Below are 17,914 nucleotides of genomic sequence, written 5' to 3' on the forward strand. Positions count from 1 at the left end.
TTCCCATAGCAAAGGGCTGACGTACACCTGTACGGAGCCACGCAAACAGAAAACAGGCCTGATCGTGAGGTGGTGGAGTAGGTTAATTGCAGAAGGGAGGTTAGGTGGGGGACTGCTTTTCCAAAGCTCATTGACACAGTGTCTTCCATGTTTTTTAAATGAACATCTCTGGAAGATACGGGTGAAGACTCGCACATCTAGCTTATGGGCTTGACACATCTCATTTGCCACCCGAGTAAACAACTTATCACAGTGGTTGAGGATTGTATTGCATCCATAAGCTGTCCATGGGAGTTCAATGAACACGACGAATGCATAGAAATCAGTGCCATTATTTGAGCTCCTTTGGGGATGTCTGTGTTATGAGGTAACTTCCACATGTGCATTAAAAAGGGGAGAGGAAGGTACTGAGAATGCCTGGTAGATGATGCATTTGGTGCTGAAAAATGGCTTCAGTTAATATTCATCCATAGGATTTTAAAATTTCCCAAGTAGGTGCTTAATTAAACGTTGTTAGAAAAAGATAAATGGCGTGTGTTCTAGCAGTGACATGGGAAGTTTACAGTTTCGAAAGGCTACTCAAAGGCTCAGCATTGGGTCCCTGCCATGCCTGGCGGCGTGGGCAGGCACGTCTCCCCAAGCGCACACCTTCAAAAGCTGAGGACAGCGGTTCAGTCACCTGCCGAGGCCGAGGCCGCCAGCGCCTCACACCCGGGGCAGGTTTTGTGCCGACTCCCTCATTTTCCCCCGTTCTCCTCGGGAGCGAGGAGCCGCAGCTGGTGCGGGACGCGCGGGCTCAGGGCTCGGCCTCAACCGAGGCCACCGAGGGCCGCCCCGCTCGGCGGGGCCCAGGCTTCCCGCACACCCGTGCGGGCAGAGGCCCTGGAAGGGAACTGGGAATAGAGACTATTGAGATGAACCAAAACGGACCGGGGTGCACGTTGATAAGCAAGCAGCACCGGTGGAGACCGGCTGAGGCGCCGGCGGGCTCCGCCGCGGCCCAGCGAGGCGGCCTGGCCCCGGCTCTGGCCTGGCACTGGCCCGTTCCCGGGAGGGCTCGGCGCGGTGTCGGCTGGGCGGTGCCGGGCCCCGCCGTCCGGACTACAGCTCCCGGCAGCCGCGGCGCCGCCGGAAGCGCGGCCCGGTCTCGGCGCGCAGGGCTCAGGGCGGGGGATTTGGACTCGCTGCCGGCCGGGCCGGACTGGGGAGGGCGTGAGGCGGGGGTCGGACGGGGTCGGGTCGGGCCGGGCCGCCATGGCCCTGGCACTGCCGGTGCCCGAGCAGCCGTGGCCGGCGAGCCTGGCCCCGCTGAAGGTGCGTGAGGCGCGGCGCGGTGGTGCCTGATGCTGGCACGGCGGGAGAGGGGGAGAGAGAGAGAGAGAGAGGGCGGGCGGGCGAGATGGCGGCCGGGGTGTCAGCGGGTCGGCCCGGGAGCGTCCCGCGGGGTGCCCCGGCCTCAGGCGGAACCGCGCCGGCACCGCACCCCCCCTCTGCCCCGCGAGGTGCGCGGCTGGCGAGCGGCAGGCAGGGCGGGGAGGGCCGCCGTGGCTCTCCCCGGCGGCGGGCCGAGGGCCCGGCCCGGCCCGGCCCGGCCCAGCCCGGCCCGGCCCGCTCCGCTCCGCTCCTCCGGGCCTCGTCGTGCCCCCGCGCGGGGCCGAGCGCCGGCCCTCAGCGGGCCCGAGCTGAGGGCGGCCCGGGCGCGGGGCAGCCTGCCGCCGCTCCTGCCAGTGCTGCCGGCCGTAACGCCCTGACACAGAATCCGCCCTCGCCTGATGCAGGCGATTTACCTTAATCTGCATAGCGTGAGAACATACAGCGAAAGACTACCGTTCACGTAAGACATCCCACCGCGAGCTCTTCAGTGACCTCGACTTTTCATTGCAGGCAGTGGATGACTTGTTGCGGTGTGGGATATGCTTTGATTACTTCAGCATTGCAATGATCATTCCACAGTGTTCGCATAACTGTAAGTACAGCGTAAGGAGTACGGTTAGTTCTTGCACTGAAAGTGCTCTGTGTAAATGTCTTGCTCTTGTGGGACTTGTCCCATCCTACTGTCTCGTGTACTAACTTCATGAGTACTAACTAAGTTCACAGAGATCAACACAAAACTGTTACTTCCTTTTCGTGGTAAATCTGTGCCTCCTGTGATTAACGTTGGATTGTATGGATGATCACTTAATACATCACTATTGTCTTGGTGGTTGCAGTTTAAATTTACTTGAGTTTTAATAACAATTGCACAGAAACAGCAATTTTAATAAAAATTGCTCAAGAATAGGAGCTAAGTTAAATCGGGCATTTGTGGCAAGTCAATAAAGGGGCAGTGACGTTGTCCTTTCCTCTGTCCTGTGGCTTTGTGGAATTTAGAATTAACATATTTCATGTAAGTGCACCTTCCCATACATTCCAGGGAGTACAGGGGTGGCTGTGATGGGAGTGTGTCTTGTCCCTGTGACTCCACTTAAGCCTGACTTGTCATTCAATTGATAGATTAAGGCAAATGAGTAGGGCCAAAGGCAGTGTGCAGAAATTTTGAGTGAATGGTTTGGTCTTCATACCTCTTTCCCAGGAAGCACAGGACTGGCGAATGACCTTGTGGGCCTTATGGGCTGGCAAAATCCTCTTGCACCTTATCTGAGTGACAGACAACTATTGAAAAATGTCCTCGTAAAAGATTTTCTCCTTTAGACTTTCAGAGACAAGTCATCGTTTGACCACTTATTATTTACTCGCATGTAGAGCAGAGATTACTGATCCTTTATATCCTTTACAAAACATGTAGCTCTTCTACTCGTGGCTTAGCCAGCAAGGACATTTTCTTGTGAGGTATTGCAGAGGGGCTCTTTTGGATGAAAGCTGTGAAGCAGCCAGTGACCTTTCCTCATGCAGTTACGGTTGCACCCTTCTAACAGCACAAACACATGTTGTCTGGATTAATGCATTTAAATGCCACCTATTCCTACAATTCTTCATTTAAATATCTTTCATAACACAAATAAGCACAAATACAGGCTGGCCAGAGAATGGATTGAGAGCAGCCCTGAGGAGAAGGATGTGGGGCTGTTGGCTGATGAGAGGCTCAACATGGCCTGGCAATGTGCGCTCGCAGCCCAGAAAGCCAACCATATCCTGGGCTGCATCAAAAGAAGCATGACCAGCAGTCAAGAGAGGTGATTCTTCCCCTCTACTCTGCTCTCGTGAGACCCCATCTGGAGTACCGCGTCCAGCTCTGGGGCCCCCAACGTAAGAAGGACATGGACCTGTTGGAGCGAGTCCAGAGGAGGGCCATGAAGGTGATCAGAGGGCTGGAGCACCTCTCCTATGAAGACAGGCTGAGAGAGTTGGGGTTCAGCCTGGAGAAGAGAAGGCTCTGGGGAGACCTTACTGCAGCCTTCCAGTACCTGAAGGGGACCTACAAGAAAGCTGGAGAGGGATGTTTTACAAGGGCGTGTAGTGATAGGACAAGGGGTAATGGCTTTGAACTGAAAGAAGGTAGATTTAGATTAGATATACGGAAGAAGTTCTTCACTATGAGGGTGGTGAGGCACTGGCACAGGTTGCCCAGAGAAGCTGTGGATGCCCCATCCCTGGAAGTGTTCGAGGCCAGGCTGGACGGGGCTTTGGGCAACCTGGTCTAGTGGAAGGTGTCCCTGCCCATGGCAGGGGAGGTGGAACTAGTTGGTCTTTAAGGTCCCTTCCAACCCAAACCAATCTATGATTCAATGATTCTGTGAACGTCTTGAGGGCAGAACAAAATGCAAAGCTGTATGGCAGAGACCGTTAAGTGTTATGAGCAAACATTTTCCATGCTGCTCTGTCTGCCTCAGGCCGATATCTGCTGGAATGTGGTAGCAAAGCAGTTTACTGAAAGTCAGATGAGGAGGAAGTGCATTGCCTTTTCTCACATTAAAATAAATGCTTATAATTGTTTTGTTCAGAAACTGTAGCACTTCCCCTTCCTTACATGAAAGATGACAGTGTAGTTCGGCAATGAAATTTAGTTTAGCTTGGCAAAACTATCACCATTGAAAACAGCATATTTGTGGTGGGGTGCACTGGAAATTCTCTAGAGTTGCTGATATTTCAGCCTGCCTGTGACACAGCTGGGTTCAGAGGCCCTTAACTTCAAAAAGAATCTGTCTCCCTTCTTTTTTTAAGAGATTACACATTTAATTCCCCCCCCTGCAAATTGCAGCAAGCCTAAGTTTTCTACAATAAATCAAGATTTCTTGAAATATTTTCTATTTGGTTGTCTTTGTGTAATCTCTTCAGTCCACTGAGATTGTACAGCTGGAGGAAAAAAGCCCTCTGCCATTAATGGGTGATTATTTGCGAATAGATGAAGATGAAATACACTTGCTTGCAGAATTTTTTCTGTTTCTCTTTTTCTTAATGATCTATTACAGGGCTTCTATCATATCTCTAATCTGTTTGCACCTATAGCCACTTAAAATTCCTCCCCTGCTCATTCTTGGGTGACTGGTAGCACTCAGTAGCTCTCTTGACAGTAGTTGTTTAACTTCCACAGTGCTTCGGATTGTATCTTTAGTGACAGAATAGATGTGCCATTCGTATTTCTTTCACATAGTAAAAGCATCTGAAGATGGACATCTTCTGTAACACGGACATCTCCCCAGGTGGAGAGTGAATTGTGGCCCTGAGATTTCGTATACTTTCAGTCCGAGAGGGTTGGATGTGGTTAATCAATATAGTGTGGGCTGGGACAGTTGGATCTGAGTTTTTATCCTGGCCCTAAATGGCCTCTTCAGAGCCACAAAGCTGCAGTTGCCTGAGCCCATGTGCCCTGCCTTTGAGGTGTGTGTCCTACACCTCTGTCTCACAAACTCAGTCCGTTCGTGCTGAGATGGTTGCCTGGTGGGCATGACCACTGGCACGGGGTGTTAAAACGTGCTGTTCTCTTGAGGAACCCAGGTGGCTGGGACCAGCCAGGGGCTGGTGGCAGGCGGTGGTTGAGGGTATCTCAGCTCTGTGTTCTGCTGCCTCTGCCGTCAGGGCGCTGCCCCCAGCAAGGGATGGAGCTGGTGCTTGGAGCAGTGCTGGCCCCGGTGAATCAGCAGTGTGCTGCAGTTGGAGCCTTTATCCCAATCACAGCCCAGTGCGAGTGCAGCCCTGGCCTGAGGCCAGCATAGCTTGGAAGGTGGGCAGGGGAACCTGGGTCTGTTTGACTTACTCATATAGAAGTGGCTATAGCTGTTGGAGGGAGCTCTTTTTTGTCATCCAGGATTTTCCTTTCTTTACGTCTGTATTGAAATTACTACTGTGCTTCCAGCTAAGCAGGTTTCAGAATTGCTTGCTCACTTAAAAAAACACCTATGGTCTTCGATGTGTGGTGTGTAAATTGTGGCATTACTGACTTTCCTTGCGCCAAGCTTGTTTTATTCCTCTTTCTTCTCACAACCTTGCTACTTCCAGCTTAAACTCAGTAGAGATTGTTATTTGCTGGCAGTGACTTGTATACTTTCACTCTGTCATTGTTATTAAGCATCCAGTGATGGTTGTCAGCTTAAATTCATACTTTGGGATTCTCTTCTGTATACTGAAATATAGTGCTGCGGCTGAGTCTTGTTAACTCATTTGGTAGATGCGGTTTTGCAGGTGGGTTTGGTCTGTCAGTGCAGATGGAAGTGAACTTTGTGGCACCATTTAATTCTTGGTGTATGTGCCATCTACAGTAGACAGAGACCTATTTTGTTACCCCAGGAATGGCAGGCTGAGACCTGGGCCATGGCGGGGCTATTTCTCCTGTAGGAAGAGGAGGCAAGTGGGAGAGAAGGGACTGGGGACAGAGAATTGTGAGGCTGTTGCCTTCTCTGCATGGGCACAGAGCCAGCTCTAGGCACAAACACTAAGACTAAGAGCTTATGTGATTTATTATCCTCAAACATGCTTCAGCTACCCTGACTATGAGCAGGGATGGTTGCAAACATAGGTCAGTCCCATTGCTTCCTGAAGGTGACTGGTTGTCGGATGTTGGCAGGCTAGATCTGTAAGTTGATTCATATTCATTCAGTTAAAGTTTATTTCTTTTTTTATGGATTCCTCTCCCCATATAATATCTTACTATACAATGTAATTTTTGAGTATTTAAATGGATTTGTGGCTTTAAGTGTTGAATTAGTGCATTAATGCTCCTGCTGCTTTTCAGAATCCTTCACAGATTCTTTGAAATATATCTGCTTAGGTAGCTGTTGCTAAGTGTATTAAGTGCTGAGACTGGCCAGGAATGATCTAGTAAGTGAATGTCGGTTTTGCTGGAGAGTGATGAAACTTTTTATATCTTGAAGTGGTTATGAAAGCTCATAGATAAGTAGAGAAAGCAGAATAATTTCAGGAATTTACTGTGACAAAATGAAGCTTATGCCATATTTCACCAAAGAGTCTATGGAAGCATCTTCTGATGATGATACGACTTGGCTTTCCTGGGAAACATTTAAGCCATCTCTCAGTGTTCCAGTGTTGTTTCACATCCTTTTTAACCTTTTTCCTCAACAACAGGTTGGTATTGTTTTGGAAAGGGGAAGAAACACCTGGGAAAAAGAGGGGATAGAGAGTTTGTCTGGGGCTATGCAGGAAGGTGAAAGTGATCCAACATTAGTGATGTCAAAAAAAAGCGGTGGTGGGAGAGTGAGCAGTGCAAACACACTGCTTTTAGCGGTAGTAGCAGACTAAGGTTTTCTTGTCTTGTGTTAAAGAAACAAAAGCAAACATCTGCTTTTGACAGAGGGACTGAGATTAAATGTTGAAAGATGCTTGCATAAAATATGGATTTTTTTGCCACAATGGTAATCTTAATTCTATGGAAAAATGGTGTGTTTTCAATATTGGTGTATTGTGGAATAGCTTGCATATATTGTACAAAAAAAACCCCAAACTAGTAAGGATGTTGAACTACATTTGGAAGAATGCCTGTTTAAAAATTACGTATTTCCTTTTTCCAGATTGTTCCCTTTGTATACGCAAGTTTTTGTCCTACAAAACTCAGTGTCCAACATGCTGTGTGGTAAGTGTTTTTCTTTTCCTCAGCTTGTTTTTTGTTTATTTTTTGGCGAATCTCGGGACCTTTTCCGTTTGGACTATCCTAAATAATTAATTCTGGTCCTATATTACCACCTTTCCTTTTGGTGAGCAGCTCTTTGGGCAAAGTGTGGTGCTCTTACAACTGGAATTCTCCTGTTTCAGAGCTACTCTTCCATCAGCGTAGGCAGAAGTAGATGGAGCATCAGACCTGGGTTTTGGCTCAGAGCTGTGTACGCAATCTGTTGCAAAACATTTAACATTGCCTCCTAATTTGTTAAAATACACCATCATTTCAAACATGAGTGCTGAAATTTAAGCACTTAAATTTTTTGTGATTGAATGGCCTCACTTCATCTTTCAAGGAGTCTTTAGAAGTGTCCACAGACCACCTAGACTTAAAACTCACTGACTCTACTGTGTAGCCTTTTTGGGGATGAGAGGACTATGTTATGTGCCAGGGAGAGGAGGCGTTTGCCATGAGAATTAGGTTAAATGTGAAAAGCACTAGAGGCAGGTTCGGCCTGCTCTGCAGGTGGGTGATTATTACGATCTGACTTGAAGGCCTTTTTTGATTAAAGAACACAGAATGCAATTTATTCTAGGCCTTAATCTAACTTTTCATCTTAAGCCAATTGGACTTTATTGAACTACTAAAAATGGTAGGCTGCCTAAAAACAATGAATGTGCTTCAGGAATATTGGCAAAATAGAAGTAATTTTCTTCTGTGTTTCTAAAGCATGAACCAGACTCGACTTTTCAAGACTGGAAAACAGATCTATTTGTAGCTTTGCCAGTTTTTAAACATTCAAACAAATGCAGACTACTTGATGTACATTTCTGGGGAGTACATTTTACTACTGCCTTCTCAAAAATCACACGTATTGATATGAGCAAGACTAATAAAAGCTTTGTAAAAAAAGAGCAGCAGAGAGATAAACATCAGAGATTGTTTAAAAAGAATGAATTGAATGCACAAAGCCATCTCATAATTCATATTTTCATTCCATAATCACTCAAAAGATTAACATTTCCCTTCATCAGTTTTCATGCCTTGTTGCTTAAGGTTCTTATCACATTCATGGGATCCTTGGTTTGGTTTTCAAAATAATTAGAACTGGGCTACAATAAAGCATTGTTGGAGACTGGGTACACTGGATTTTGCTGCTTTAGCTTTATGCTTCATTTTTATCTATTACCTATAATTTCCCAGACTTACAGTTCTTGGGCAGTTATTTTAGTTTGGGATATTTTTCAGGAAAAAATGTTTACACTTTATGCATCTTCATTCACATAGCAGTTTAGCGGGGGGTGGTTGAGGCATAGATCCAACAAACAAATTATTGATCACCTGAACATTTTCTGGGTATTTGTTGTTTTCACTGCATTTGAATGTTTTTGGTTTTTTTTTTTCCCCTGTTCTTTCTTTGTTTTTTTAATAGGCAGTCTCAGAATCTGACCTGAAAAATAACCGGACATTGGATGAACTAGTAAAGAGCTTTAATTCTGCAAGGTATACTGTAATTTTATGAATACTATCTCTGGTTTGGCAGCTGTAAAGGCAGGTGTGACTTACTTTGTGTGACTAGGCCAGGAGTCCTTGTAGAGGAGCAGTGTGAGGACTGAGTGAAAAAATTGGGGTGTGACAGAAATGTTGTCAAAGACAAATGTTTATGCTTTTGGAATAATCCTACAGTTTTCTGGCTGATGGTTGCTGTCCACTGAGGTGATGTGTTGGGGTTGTAAGCTTATTTTGGTTTTGCTTCTGGTTAGCTGCTGTGTAAGTCACAGTCTCTTCCAACATGTAGGAAGTCAAGCAGATGTGTCAGGATTCTACGGGGAAGATAATGGTAATAAAGATTTTCTTCTAAGATCCTTCCTATGTGTGCAGGGGAAATTCTGAACAGAAAAATTTTGTCCAGTGGTAATGGTCAACTTGCAAGAGAATTCTCTTGGTGAAGCCATTGGATGGGAAAAATGTAGTATTGAGGGACCACAAATGGGAGTTTTCCTGGATAAGAAAAGTAATGGAGTATTGTGCTTTCACCTGGATTTCTTATCTACTTTTCTGTTCATTTTTAAGTTGTTTTTGATCTTCTCATCCCTTTGAAAGACAGGAACAACAGAATAAGCATGACTTGGTAAACGCTTACCATGAGCTAGATATATGAGGTTTCTTGTATTATCTCTCTGTTTTCTTTTGGTTAGAAGCAGCTCTGTGACCTGCTAGGTATTTTGTAGGTGTTCCTATGTCTATGGGAGACAAATACACTATCATCTTTTTCTCTGAAATGAACTTGGAGCTTGAAGTCAATGAGATTCTTGGCTCCATAAGTGATAGGAAGCATAGTTGAGTTTATTGCTTTCTTTCTTGAGAGAGTTTCTCTGTGATGAAGATCTAATCTTCTGTATAGCCACTATTAGACTGAATTGATTTTATTTGAAGGATTGAAATTCTACAGTTCCATTATTTTAGCTTGAACTCTGTCTTTGGTGTTTCCTAGTGATAAATGGATTACTATTTTTTTTTTTTTGGTAAGGTCTAATTTTGTAGGGAACAAGTAGTGCTGACTTGGATCCATTATGATATTGAATCTTAAACGTTAATTTTTTTTGACTGCTTTAATGGATCAGTATAAATCTTACCAGTCAGAGTAGTTCAATAATCTTTCCTTCTGTGACTTGGAGTTCAATCAATTTCTCAACATAAAGTTAGATCAATAAGACAAAAACTGTAGTGTCCTGTGCTGCACCGGGTGGGGGGTGAGGTGGGAGAGTGCCAGTCCAAGCTTCTTTATGGATCTTGGTAAGAAACGCCCAACAACAAATGGCTTACCAGGATACGTGCTTTAATAAGGCAGAGCAATAACAGGAGTATAGATAGTGAGTAAATCTTGCGTTGCTGAAATGCTGGGCACCCCACGTTCTTGCTTCTCTCAGCCTGGGATTGCATTTACTCTGCAGATGGTCCTGAGTTCGAGGGGAACACTACTTGCCTGGAGAGTGTTATGTGATATGAGTATCATTAAAGCATAGGAGCATTGTTGGTTTCTGCCCTAGTGATGTTGGACAGGACAAATCTTCTGTCTCCTCCCCTCCTTCCCCATATCCTGTTTCCTTTTGGCCCTCCCCAAAACAAATCCAAAGTCCAGGGGTTGATTTTTGAAACCTGCTAAGCTCTTTAAGTCCATCGTGACTTGACTTTGAGCCTCAGGTAGTTTAGCGTTTATGAAAATTAGGCCTTAAATCTTTTCAGTATTTCACAAAATTCAAACACATTTCTTAAATCAGGCCTGTAGGGAAAGAAAATGTTAATGTTGGTAGTACTTAGCAAAGTAAAAGCTGTGCTCCAAGGTCAGTGTGTGCATGGAATGGAAATCATTCTAAACAGACCTGAGTGCTGATCCCATTTATACTTCTGCTCAACATTTAGCTCGTGCGCAACTGTTTGCAGAATTAGAGCCTTCATGATCATTTGTGCTCAGCGAGTGTTGTCTTGGGAGTCCTGCTTCCTCCCCATAGAAGTGGGGGACTCTGATGTTGCCCAGTAAAAGTGAAGCTGTTGTGTCATTTGTTATGGCCCTTAACATTATATTCTGCATGAAAGGGTGGAGGAGTAGTTGTGAGTAGGCTTTAATAGGTCTGAATTCACATCGCCCTGCCGTCGTGTTCAGGGGCACACAAAGATCCTGAGCAGTGAAGGAGTTAAGGGAGTGCATTGCTCTGATCAATTATGCCCATGGGCTTCTGTCAGGGTGGGAGCAACCTTTGCTCAGCTTTCTCTCTGCTGCTTGTGCTGTGCTCTGCAGGCAGAATTTATCACTCTGACCAGGTCAGGAGAGCAAGACAGGGAGTGCTGTTTGTGCCATCTTTCCTTTATGAACAATATTTTACCAGTTGCAGTGAGGCCAGCGTCTTCAAAAATAATAAGTGTAAAGTTTTGGGGTTGTTTTGAAATTAGTTTCGTTGTCCTCTAGTAAAGAGATTATTTTGATGAAAATTGTCAGTTTTCTGCATCACCTAGTTAGAAAATTTAGCAATAGAAATTAGAATTATACTTGCATAGGTAGAAAACTAGTCCTTGCTGAAAATGATCTGTGCTTTTTTTTCATACATAGGGAAGAAAAATATGTTTTTACTTTCAAGTTTATATCTTAGTTTCTTAATCAGGGTTACTTGACGGCTAGTGAGTGAGGAATAAACACTTCCATTCTGAGTGCTTGAGAGAGCAGGTACTGTCATTTCTAAGACACTGACTAAACTTCCAGGAGGACTGCAGAAGGAATTTCAAGGAGAGAAATTGTCCTTTGGTACAGTTACGACTGTCCCGTGTGAGCTGTTCTAGGAAGATTCACAACCCCATCTCTTCCCTGGAATTTATTTAGGTGAAAGCACTAGATTCCCACCTACTTGCTTTGCTTCATAGCTGCTTCGGCAAGGGAGAAGTAAACAGACCGTAAAATGGGAATCAGGATCTCGATGAAGGAGGACACTGAAATTTTTTTGCGGGTCTTGCAGATCTGACAAAAAATTTTGCAAGATGTTTATACTGTTATTAAAGCTTGTCTGGCAGAGAGAGTATGCTGTATACAGCGTGTTAAAATGACCGTCCATTTTTAGTTAAACTAAAAAAAGTGTAACTCACTGTCGTAACCCAAGCCAGTGATTAAAGAGGATGGGTCTCAGAGGAGGGTTTGGGTAGTGGTTATAACAGTGCATGTTGGGACTCACTAACATCTTGTTGATTCCTCTTTCAGCCTTTAAAGGGTGCCTGTGCTCTTAAACTGAGATTTGTCAGCTGTGAGGCATTTATTGTTTTTGTGCCAGGAAGGTAAAATTGTATCTGCTAAAACTTTTCAGAGGTGATAGTAGTCTGTGTTAAATTCTTAAGAGTGTATAATAGATAATGTTGAAAACTGCCTGCAAAACGCAGAGCTTTTTGAAAATGGTGTAGTCCTGAGGTTTACCAGTAGAATCAGTTTCTAGGTGAGCTGGACAGTCTGGTGATGGTAGAGGGCGGACTTCGCCATTAACTGCATGCTTTCTCTTGACTCTGCTGTCCATCTCTGAATGACAGATGAATCTTCCACTCTAGTCAGGCCTGTCCAAATCACTCCAATAACAACTATCAGAATTCCTGTGAATAACAAGAAATTTGAGTAATTCACTCTGGCAGTGAGGGAGGGGAGTGACAGTTGATAAAGGTACTGTCGGATAGCCCAGGGCTGCGCGAGGAGTGCCTGTGGTGCTCTGGCTCTTCCATCCCTGGGGCGCTGGGGTTTGGGGTGGCGGGGTTTGGGGTGCCAGCTGGCGGGGTGCCGGTGTGGCAGGGCCGCTAGATGTCATCACACAGCCAGCGAAGCTGCTCAGCGTGCCCAAAATACCGCGTTCTGGGAAAAGCCAGCCTGGAACTTTTCTCTCCTCTTTTGAATTTAGTACTAGCATTTTCTGTATTTTCCCACCAAAAAAAAAAAAAAAAAAAAAAGCATACAGAGATTTCATGTGTGTTTTGGCAAACAAGTTCTCATATTCTCGTCCTAGTGTTCTTTCCATTGATTCTGTGCCCAAATCGGATCCCTTCAGAAAGTCTATTCATAAGTCTTTATCCTTCAACATGAGGAAAAACTCTGTATGATTATTTGTAGATCAATGGTGTAATTAAAGCAACCTTTATTATCAACTTATTGTTAGGATAGGTTTTGGGTTTTTTATTGTTTTTCCAGTTTCTCTCCCTCTTTGTTTTATACCAGACCATATTTTATTGAGACAACTGTTATTACAGAATCTGAAATTTCTGTTTGGAAGATATTGCTATTTTGGCTGCCTTTGCAAATATTAACAAGTTGCATTTGAAGTGAGATGGTCTTTTATTTGGGTAGGCTGTCTTGTCAGCTCTGGAGCAACTTTCCTGAGTCCAGAAGTCTATCCTTTTGTACAGGACTCATTGCAAAAATGCCAAGCTTTGCACTCTGAGCCTTTTGCTGTGTGTCTGCTGCCTGCTTCTGCTGGCCACAGAGCTGCCTGCCTTCCTCCAGCTCGACCTTCAGCTTTTATCGGAATTGCTCAACTGCCCCTTGCTTGGGTTTGCAGTCCATCTCAGGTCCAGGCCCACCTCCAAACATGCGTTTTGGCCTGGTAGCCTTCCTGAGGGACAAATCAGGCTGCTGAAGTCTCTGCTTCAGAGAATCTCAGGTACTATAAGCTGTGCTATTGTGATACTTCCTGAGAAAGAAATGTTGAGAAAAAGATATAAGAATCACTCTAAAGTCTGGTGAAAAGATAAACGGATACGAAGTTTGACTTTTAGGAGTGTTGTCAGCTAGTGTGAACACATTGGGAACACATTTTAGCTAGTGAATACACGTTGTGGAAAAATAAACAGACATAATTGGTGGTTACAAATAGTAGAATGTGCTACTTTGACAAAAGGAGGAGCTCTCAAAAGCAACAGAAAATACCCTGAAAAGATGAGGGAGATCAGTTGCATTCTCTAGCTGAAGACAATGAATATAGGCAACTGGCTAATTATTCAGATATTTTTGCCTTTTGGGGCTGTATCGTTCTTTATTTTATCGGAAAACTGAACTGTGATATGATGCCAAATGATTGCATTTACAGATCTGTTTTACGTTTTCTGAGCCATGCAGAATTTAGCTTGCTGTAGCATAAGATGCTGGGCTTTTGAGTAAAAATGGTTGCTTAATAGCCATGATAAGACTGTGTGTTGACTTTGATTATCTACTTTAATGGTAGGCTGCCTGTATGAAAACCTGGGGGAGCCTGAAGAAATAGACATTTTTTTACATAATCAAAACATAAATTCCTTGTTCAAAAAGGGGGAGAAAAATTTTAAACAAAGTACATCGTTGGTCGAACATCCAGCTGCATCCTTTTGAGGATTAAACTTTGCCTAAGCGTATTAGGAATAAAAGGCAACTAATTTGTTCGCTTTTGAACCTGATTGTAGAATATAACCATCTGTGATGTGACAAGTCTTCTGAGGCTATAGTTTGTTACCTTTAAGTTGAAGAATATTCTGCATTTATCTGCAGTGAGATACTTTGCCAATTATTGCTGCTAATGGCCGTGTTGAGCAGATCACGCTGTCAGACCTTTCTGATACTTCTGGATGAAATCTACCCCTTGTAAACAGCAAATGTGGAGCAGGAGTGGAACAGGGCTGTGTGAAGCCACTCTGTTTATGTTCCCATTAACTAGCTCCTGAGTTCCCCGTGAAGTTGATCCTATGCCAACAGTAGCCAGACCACTCTGTGTCTGTGTCAGCTGGGGAATTAACCTCCTTAAAAACTTCCAGTCCATATCTAGGCATAAGCAGGCAGAAAAACATAGTTTTGCTGCCACACTTAATTGCACTTGTTTGCACTGCAGAAAGTTAGAGTGTCTTGGGACAGATGTGAATTGCCACTGACAGATGTGGTCATTACATCTAGTAATCCAGGAAACTTAAACTCCAAATTGGGCTTCTGAATCTGACTTGAATATAACCAGTGCAGAGCGTTCGGTGTGCTGAGCTAGTTGTTCACCAGGAACCTAACTTAAACTAGCATAATTGTGGGGCCACCTGGTGACTTATGTATCTTTTAAAAATAAGTTGATATATACAGACAGTTCTTAATTAGTTGTCCTTCTCAGACATGAAAAATCTTTATCTTAAAAGACTGAAAAGTTTTCCAAGTAGTTACCCAATGCTGAACTGTCTTCAGTGCAGCATGGATTGGGGAGGTGGAGGCACAGGGGCACGTGAGGTATACTGTGCCTTTTGGTGTAGGGGCTCTTAGGCTCCTCAGCATCCTCAAAAGTGATCCCTGTTCGCATCCCTCCCTCTTGTGTTATCCTGCTATGAAGAGAAGTGAAAGGGAGGTCCCTCCTACCCCACTTAGCAAGTGGGGACAGAGTATCTCTAAGAGGTTAACCCGTCTTGTCCATGCATTGTTAGAGAGGTGCTTCATTTCCTTTAAGATTTTTCCATTTTTTGTAAGCTGTCCCAGTTTGTCAGAGCTTGTAGATGGTAAAACTTTTTTTGTAATTACCCTTTTTTTGGGTAGGACTTCTGAGGATGCAGCAGGCTGGGGCTTGGCAGGTGGTGGTTGTGAGAATGGCAGCAAGTCAGGGAGAAAGCTAGCGAACACCTGGGCAGCTGTGCAGGCTTCGCACTCTTGGAGAGCTCAAGTGAGTGGTATGCAGGTTGCCAAGGGATGATGGAACAGTGAATTAAAGAGGAACAGGTTAATGACTGCATGTGGACTTCTGCTGGCTGTTTTTGGCTGGATGATATGAACTGTGTTGTGACCCTCAGGATGTGAAGGACTCTTGCCAAAGTAGTAGTGGGTAAGAGTGGGACGTGGTTTGTCCGTTGTTGACGTTAGCTGGGAAAGCCTTCCCTCCACCTGTGATGACACAGGAGTGCAAGTGAACCGCAAGGTATGCAGGCAGTCTAGACAGCTGCATCACTGTGCCGTCTCCCTGCCAAGAATGCAGTCTCTGGCTTAATTTATCTTAGATCAATCTGTATAAAATACATGGTAAAATAAACAAGATTCTGCAAAAACCCCCGAGGTGAGGGTAGGAATAAAACATGTCTCTAAGATCTTTTGCAATTGCCTGAGTTAGGACAACTGTGACTTTAGTACTTTTAGCTTTGAGGTAGTATGAAGAATTATAATGAAACAGACAGGAGAATGAACCTCTGCTGCTACTGTATTCCTACTGATAAAATACAAGTTTATTTCTTTGAAAAGAGACTTCTGTTTGACTCGCATCTTGATACTTGCTAGCCCTGAGGAGGGTAGGGAGTACAGGTGGGGGGTAAAGCATGTGTAGATGGGTGGTAAGCGTTTTGGTGGAGATTGGAGTGGGCTGTTCTTGAGGGCAGTTATGTTTTTCCCTTATTTTATATGAGAAAAGAATGGAGGGTTTGTGCTCTTTGGCTGATCATCGATGAAACATGACAAATAGTTTGGGTTAGCTGACGCTAAATCCCAAGAGCTGGGAAGCACGCAGTTCTCTCTTGGTGGGGTTCTGTTCAGCTGGGTGGGCAGTGAGCAGCTGTGCTAAGGAGACCCACAGTAAGGAGGGACAGAAGGAATATGGCAGTGCTTTCTGCTAAGCTCTTTAGTTTCAGGAGCCTCTGTTGCAGCTGGTACAGTGCTTGAAGTATTCTCACTAGAAAATGGTCATCTACCATCTTCAAGTAAGGGGGAAAACTTTTTGTTCTTGAAACTACTGTGTTCCATGTGATGTTTTGAGAGGCATTTTATTACATTTGCAAAATGGAATTTGTTTGAAAATCAGGAAGGTAATTCTTTGATTCTCTAGAGCATGGTGAGGCTCAGCCGGCATGCTCCTGCTCCTGGTTTGTGTGGGATAGCCAGTTCCCAAGTGCTGCAAGGGGGAGAGGGAGGAAGGAATGGAGGAAAAGCTCCATCTGTTTTTGTTCTGGTTTCTTCACAAAGAAAAAGCTAATACTGTTCAATGTAGCTAACTGCATGTTGTATTCTGGATGCTTCTAGACAACAGCTGTTCCAGTTGGTCTTGGATGCTCCACTGATTTCATCTCCATTGGCCTGTAGCAGGCATTCAGCTGGCAAAAGCCACGTTAAGAGTCCTGTTTCTTGGCCAGTTATAAAAGAAGAGGTGCCAGTGATTGACAGTTTCTTGAGAAAGGAAAAAGTTTGCACCGCGACAAAGGCAGATGGCCTGGCAGGAACAGATCAGAAGATTTTCAAAACTGAGGAACACCATGACCTTTACAGCAGTTCTGCAGAGGTTGATGGTAAAGACAATGAAGTGGGATCACGAGAGAGTCCTGAGTGCACCAAAAGTCATGAAAAGCCTTCTACATCTGTCGTAAAAGTAGTCAAGAAAGGTGAGATGCTTAATTCTTGTTTTTGTCCTGTTCTCTTCCCCAAGTCTGTGGTTGTGGTTGGCTGTATGCATTAGAGTACCTTCAGTACGTAGTATTCATCTCATTTCTCTGCGTTGTTCTGATCTGCATTGGCACGTTCAGTTACTTCCCGTTTAACTGGACAATGCTTCATACAGATTACTGTTTATGTGGGACAGCTCTGCTACAAGCATATTCTTGATGAGGAAGTTTGGGCTGATGCCAAGTAATTAGATGGAGTTCAGCGCTTACAGATTCCTTTGCTTTGAGTAACAACTCTAAAAAACAATAGTTGCACAATAGACTTACTCAATAAAAAATGAAGTTGTTTTCTTTTCTCCTTCCCCTGAGTAACTAGACAGACAACATCGACATTCATTCTGCTCTTGTATCCTTAAGTAACCAGAAGCAAGGTTTGTTAACAATTTTATGTTTGCTATTTGAGGGGTACACCCACAATCAAAATGATCATGGTTTCAGTTTTGTTAATATTCCTATTCATATGCTCTCGAGAAGAAAGTAATCTGCTTTATTCTTCTGTAATTTTACAGTGTTAAGATTAATTTATTTTGAAGCATGAAAATGCCTATTTATACTAATCAACTACAATAAAATGACAGAATCCTCTTAGTTTTGACATGATGGCAGCCATCCTATTGACCCAATTAAAAGCCTAAATTAAGATAAATGACCATGTAGGAGTACAACACTGATTCTTATTAGTTCATATTTATCTGTTCTTTTGTTTAACAATTTATTCAACTGGAACTCTGAAGTTCATATTTATTCATTAGCTGGGTAAATGCTGCTCTAGAGATGTAATACAGACAGAAAAATAGCCATCTGAAAATGACATCAACTTAGCCAGAAGTTACATTTCCTAGTTTTATGCATCAGGCTTGTGTTAGTAATTTAAAACTTGTATGAAATTTTACTGCTCATTTATTCTTGAGCAATTGAAATTTTCACTTG

General features: G+C 44.1%; 1 protein-coding gene across 2 annotated transcripts in view; it reads left to right on the top strand.

The window, feature by feature from the left end:
- The first annotated feature begins 1,247 nt into the window (after positions 1–1,247).
- Positions 1,248–17,914, top strand: part of RAD18 (RAD18 E3 ubiquitin protein ligase) — a 62,672-nt gene continuing 46,005 nt past the window's right edge. For both annotated transcript variants that reach the window (XM_075514461.1, XM_075514459.1), the window contains exons 1-5: positions 1,248–1,314; positions 1,885–1,966; positions 6,963–7,024; positions 8,481–8,551; positions 16,569–16,924. In XM_075514461.1, coding sequence (XP_075370576.1) covers positions 1,255–1,314; positions 1,885–1,966; positions 6,963–7,024; positions 8,481–8,551; positions 16,569–16,924 — 631 coding nt within the window. In that variant the 5' untranslated portion in view covers positions 1,248–1,254. The remainder of the gene's footprint in view (positions 1,315–1,884; positions 1,967–6,962; positions 7,025–8,480; positions 8,552–16,568; positions 16,925–17,914) is intronic.

This window comes from Mycteria americana, chromosome 11 (genome assembly GCF_035582795.1).
Source record: "Mycteria americana isolate JAX WOST 10 ecotype Jacksonville Zoo and Gardens chromosome 11, USCA_MyAme_1.0, whole genome shotgun sequence".
NCBI lineage: Eukaryota > Metazoa > Chordata > Aves > Ciconiiformes > Ciconiidae > Mycteria > Mycteria americana.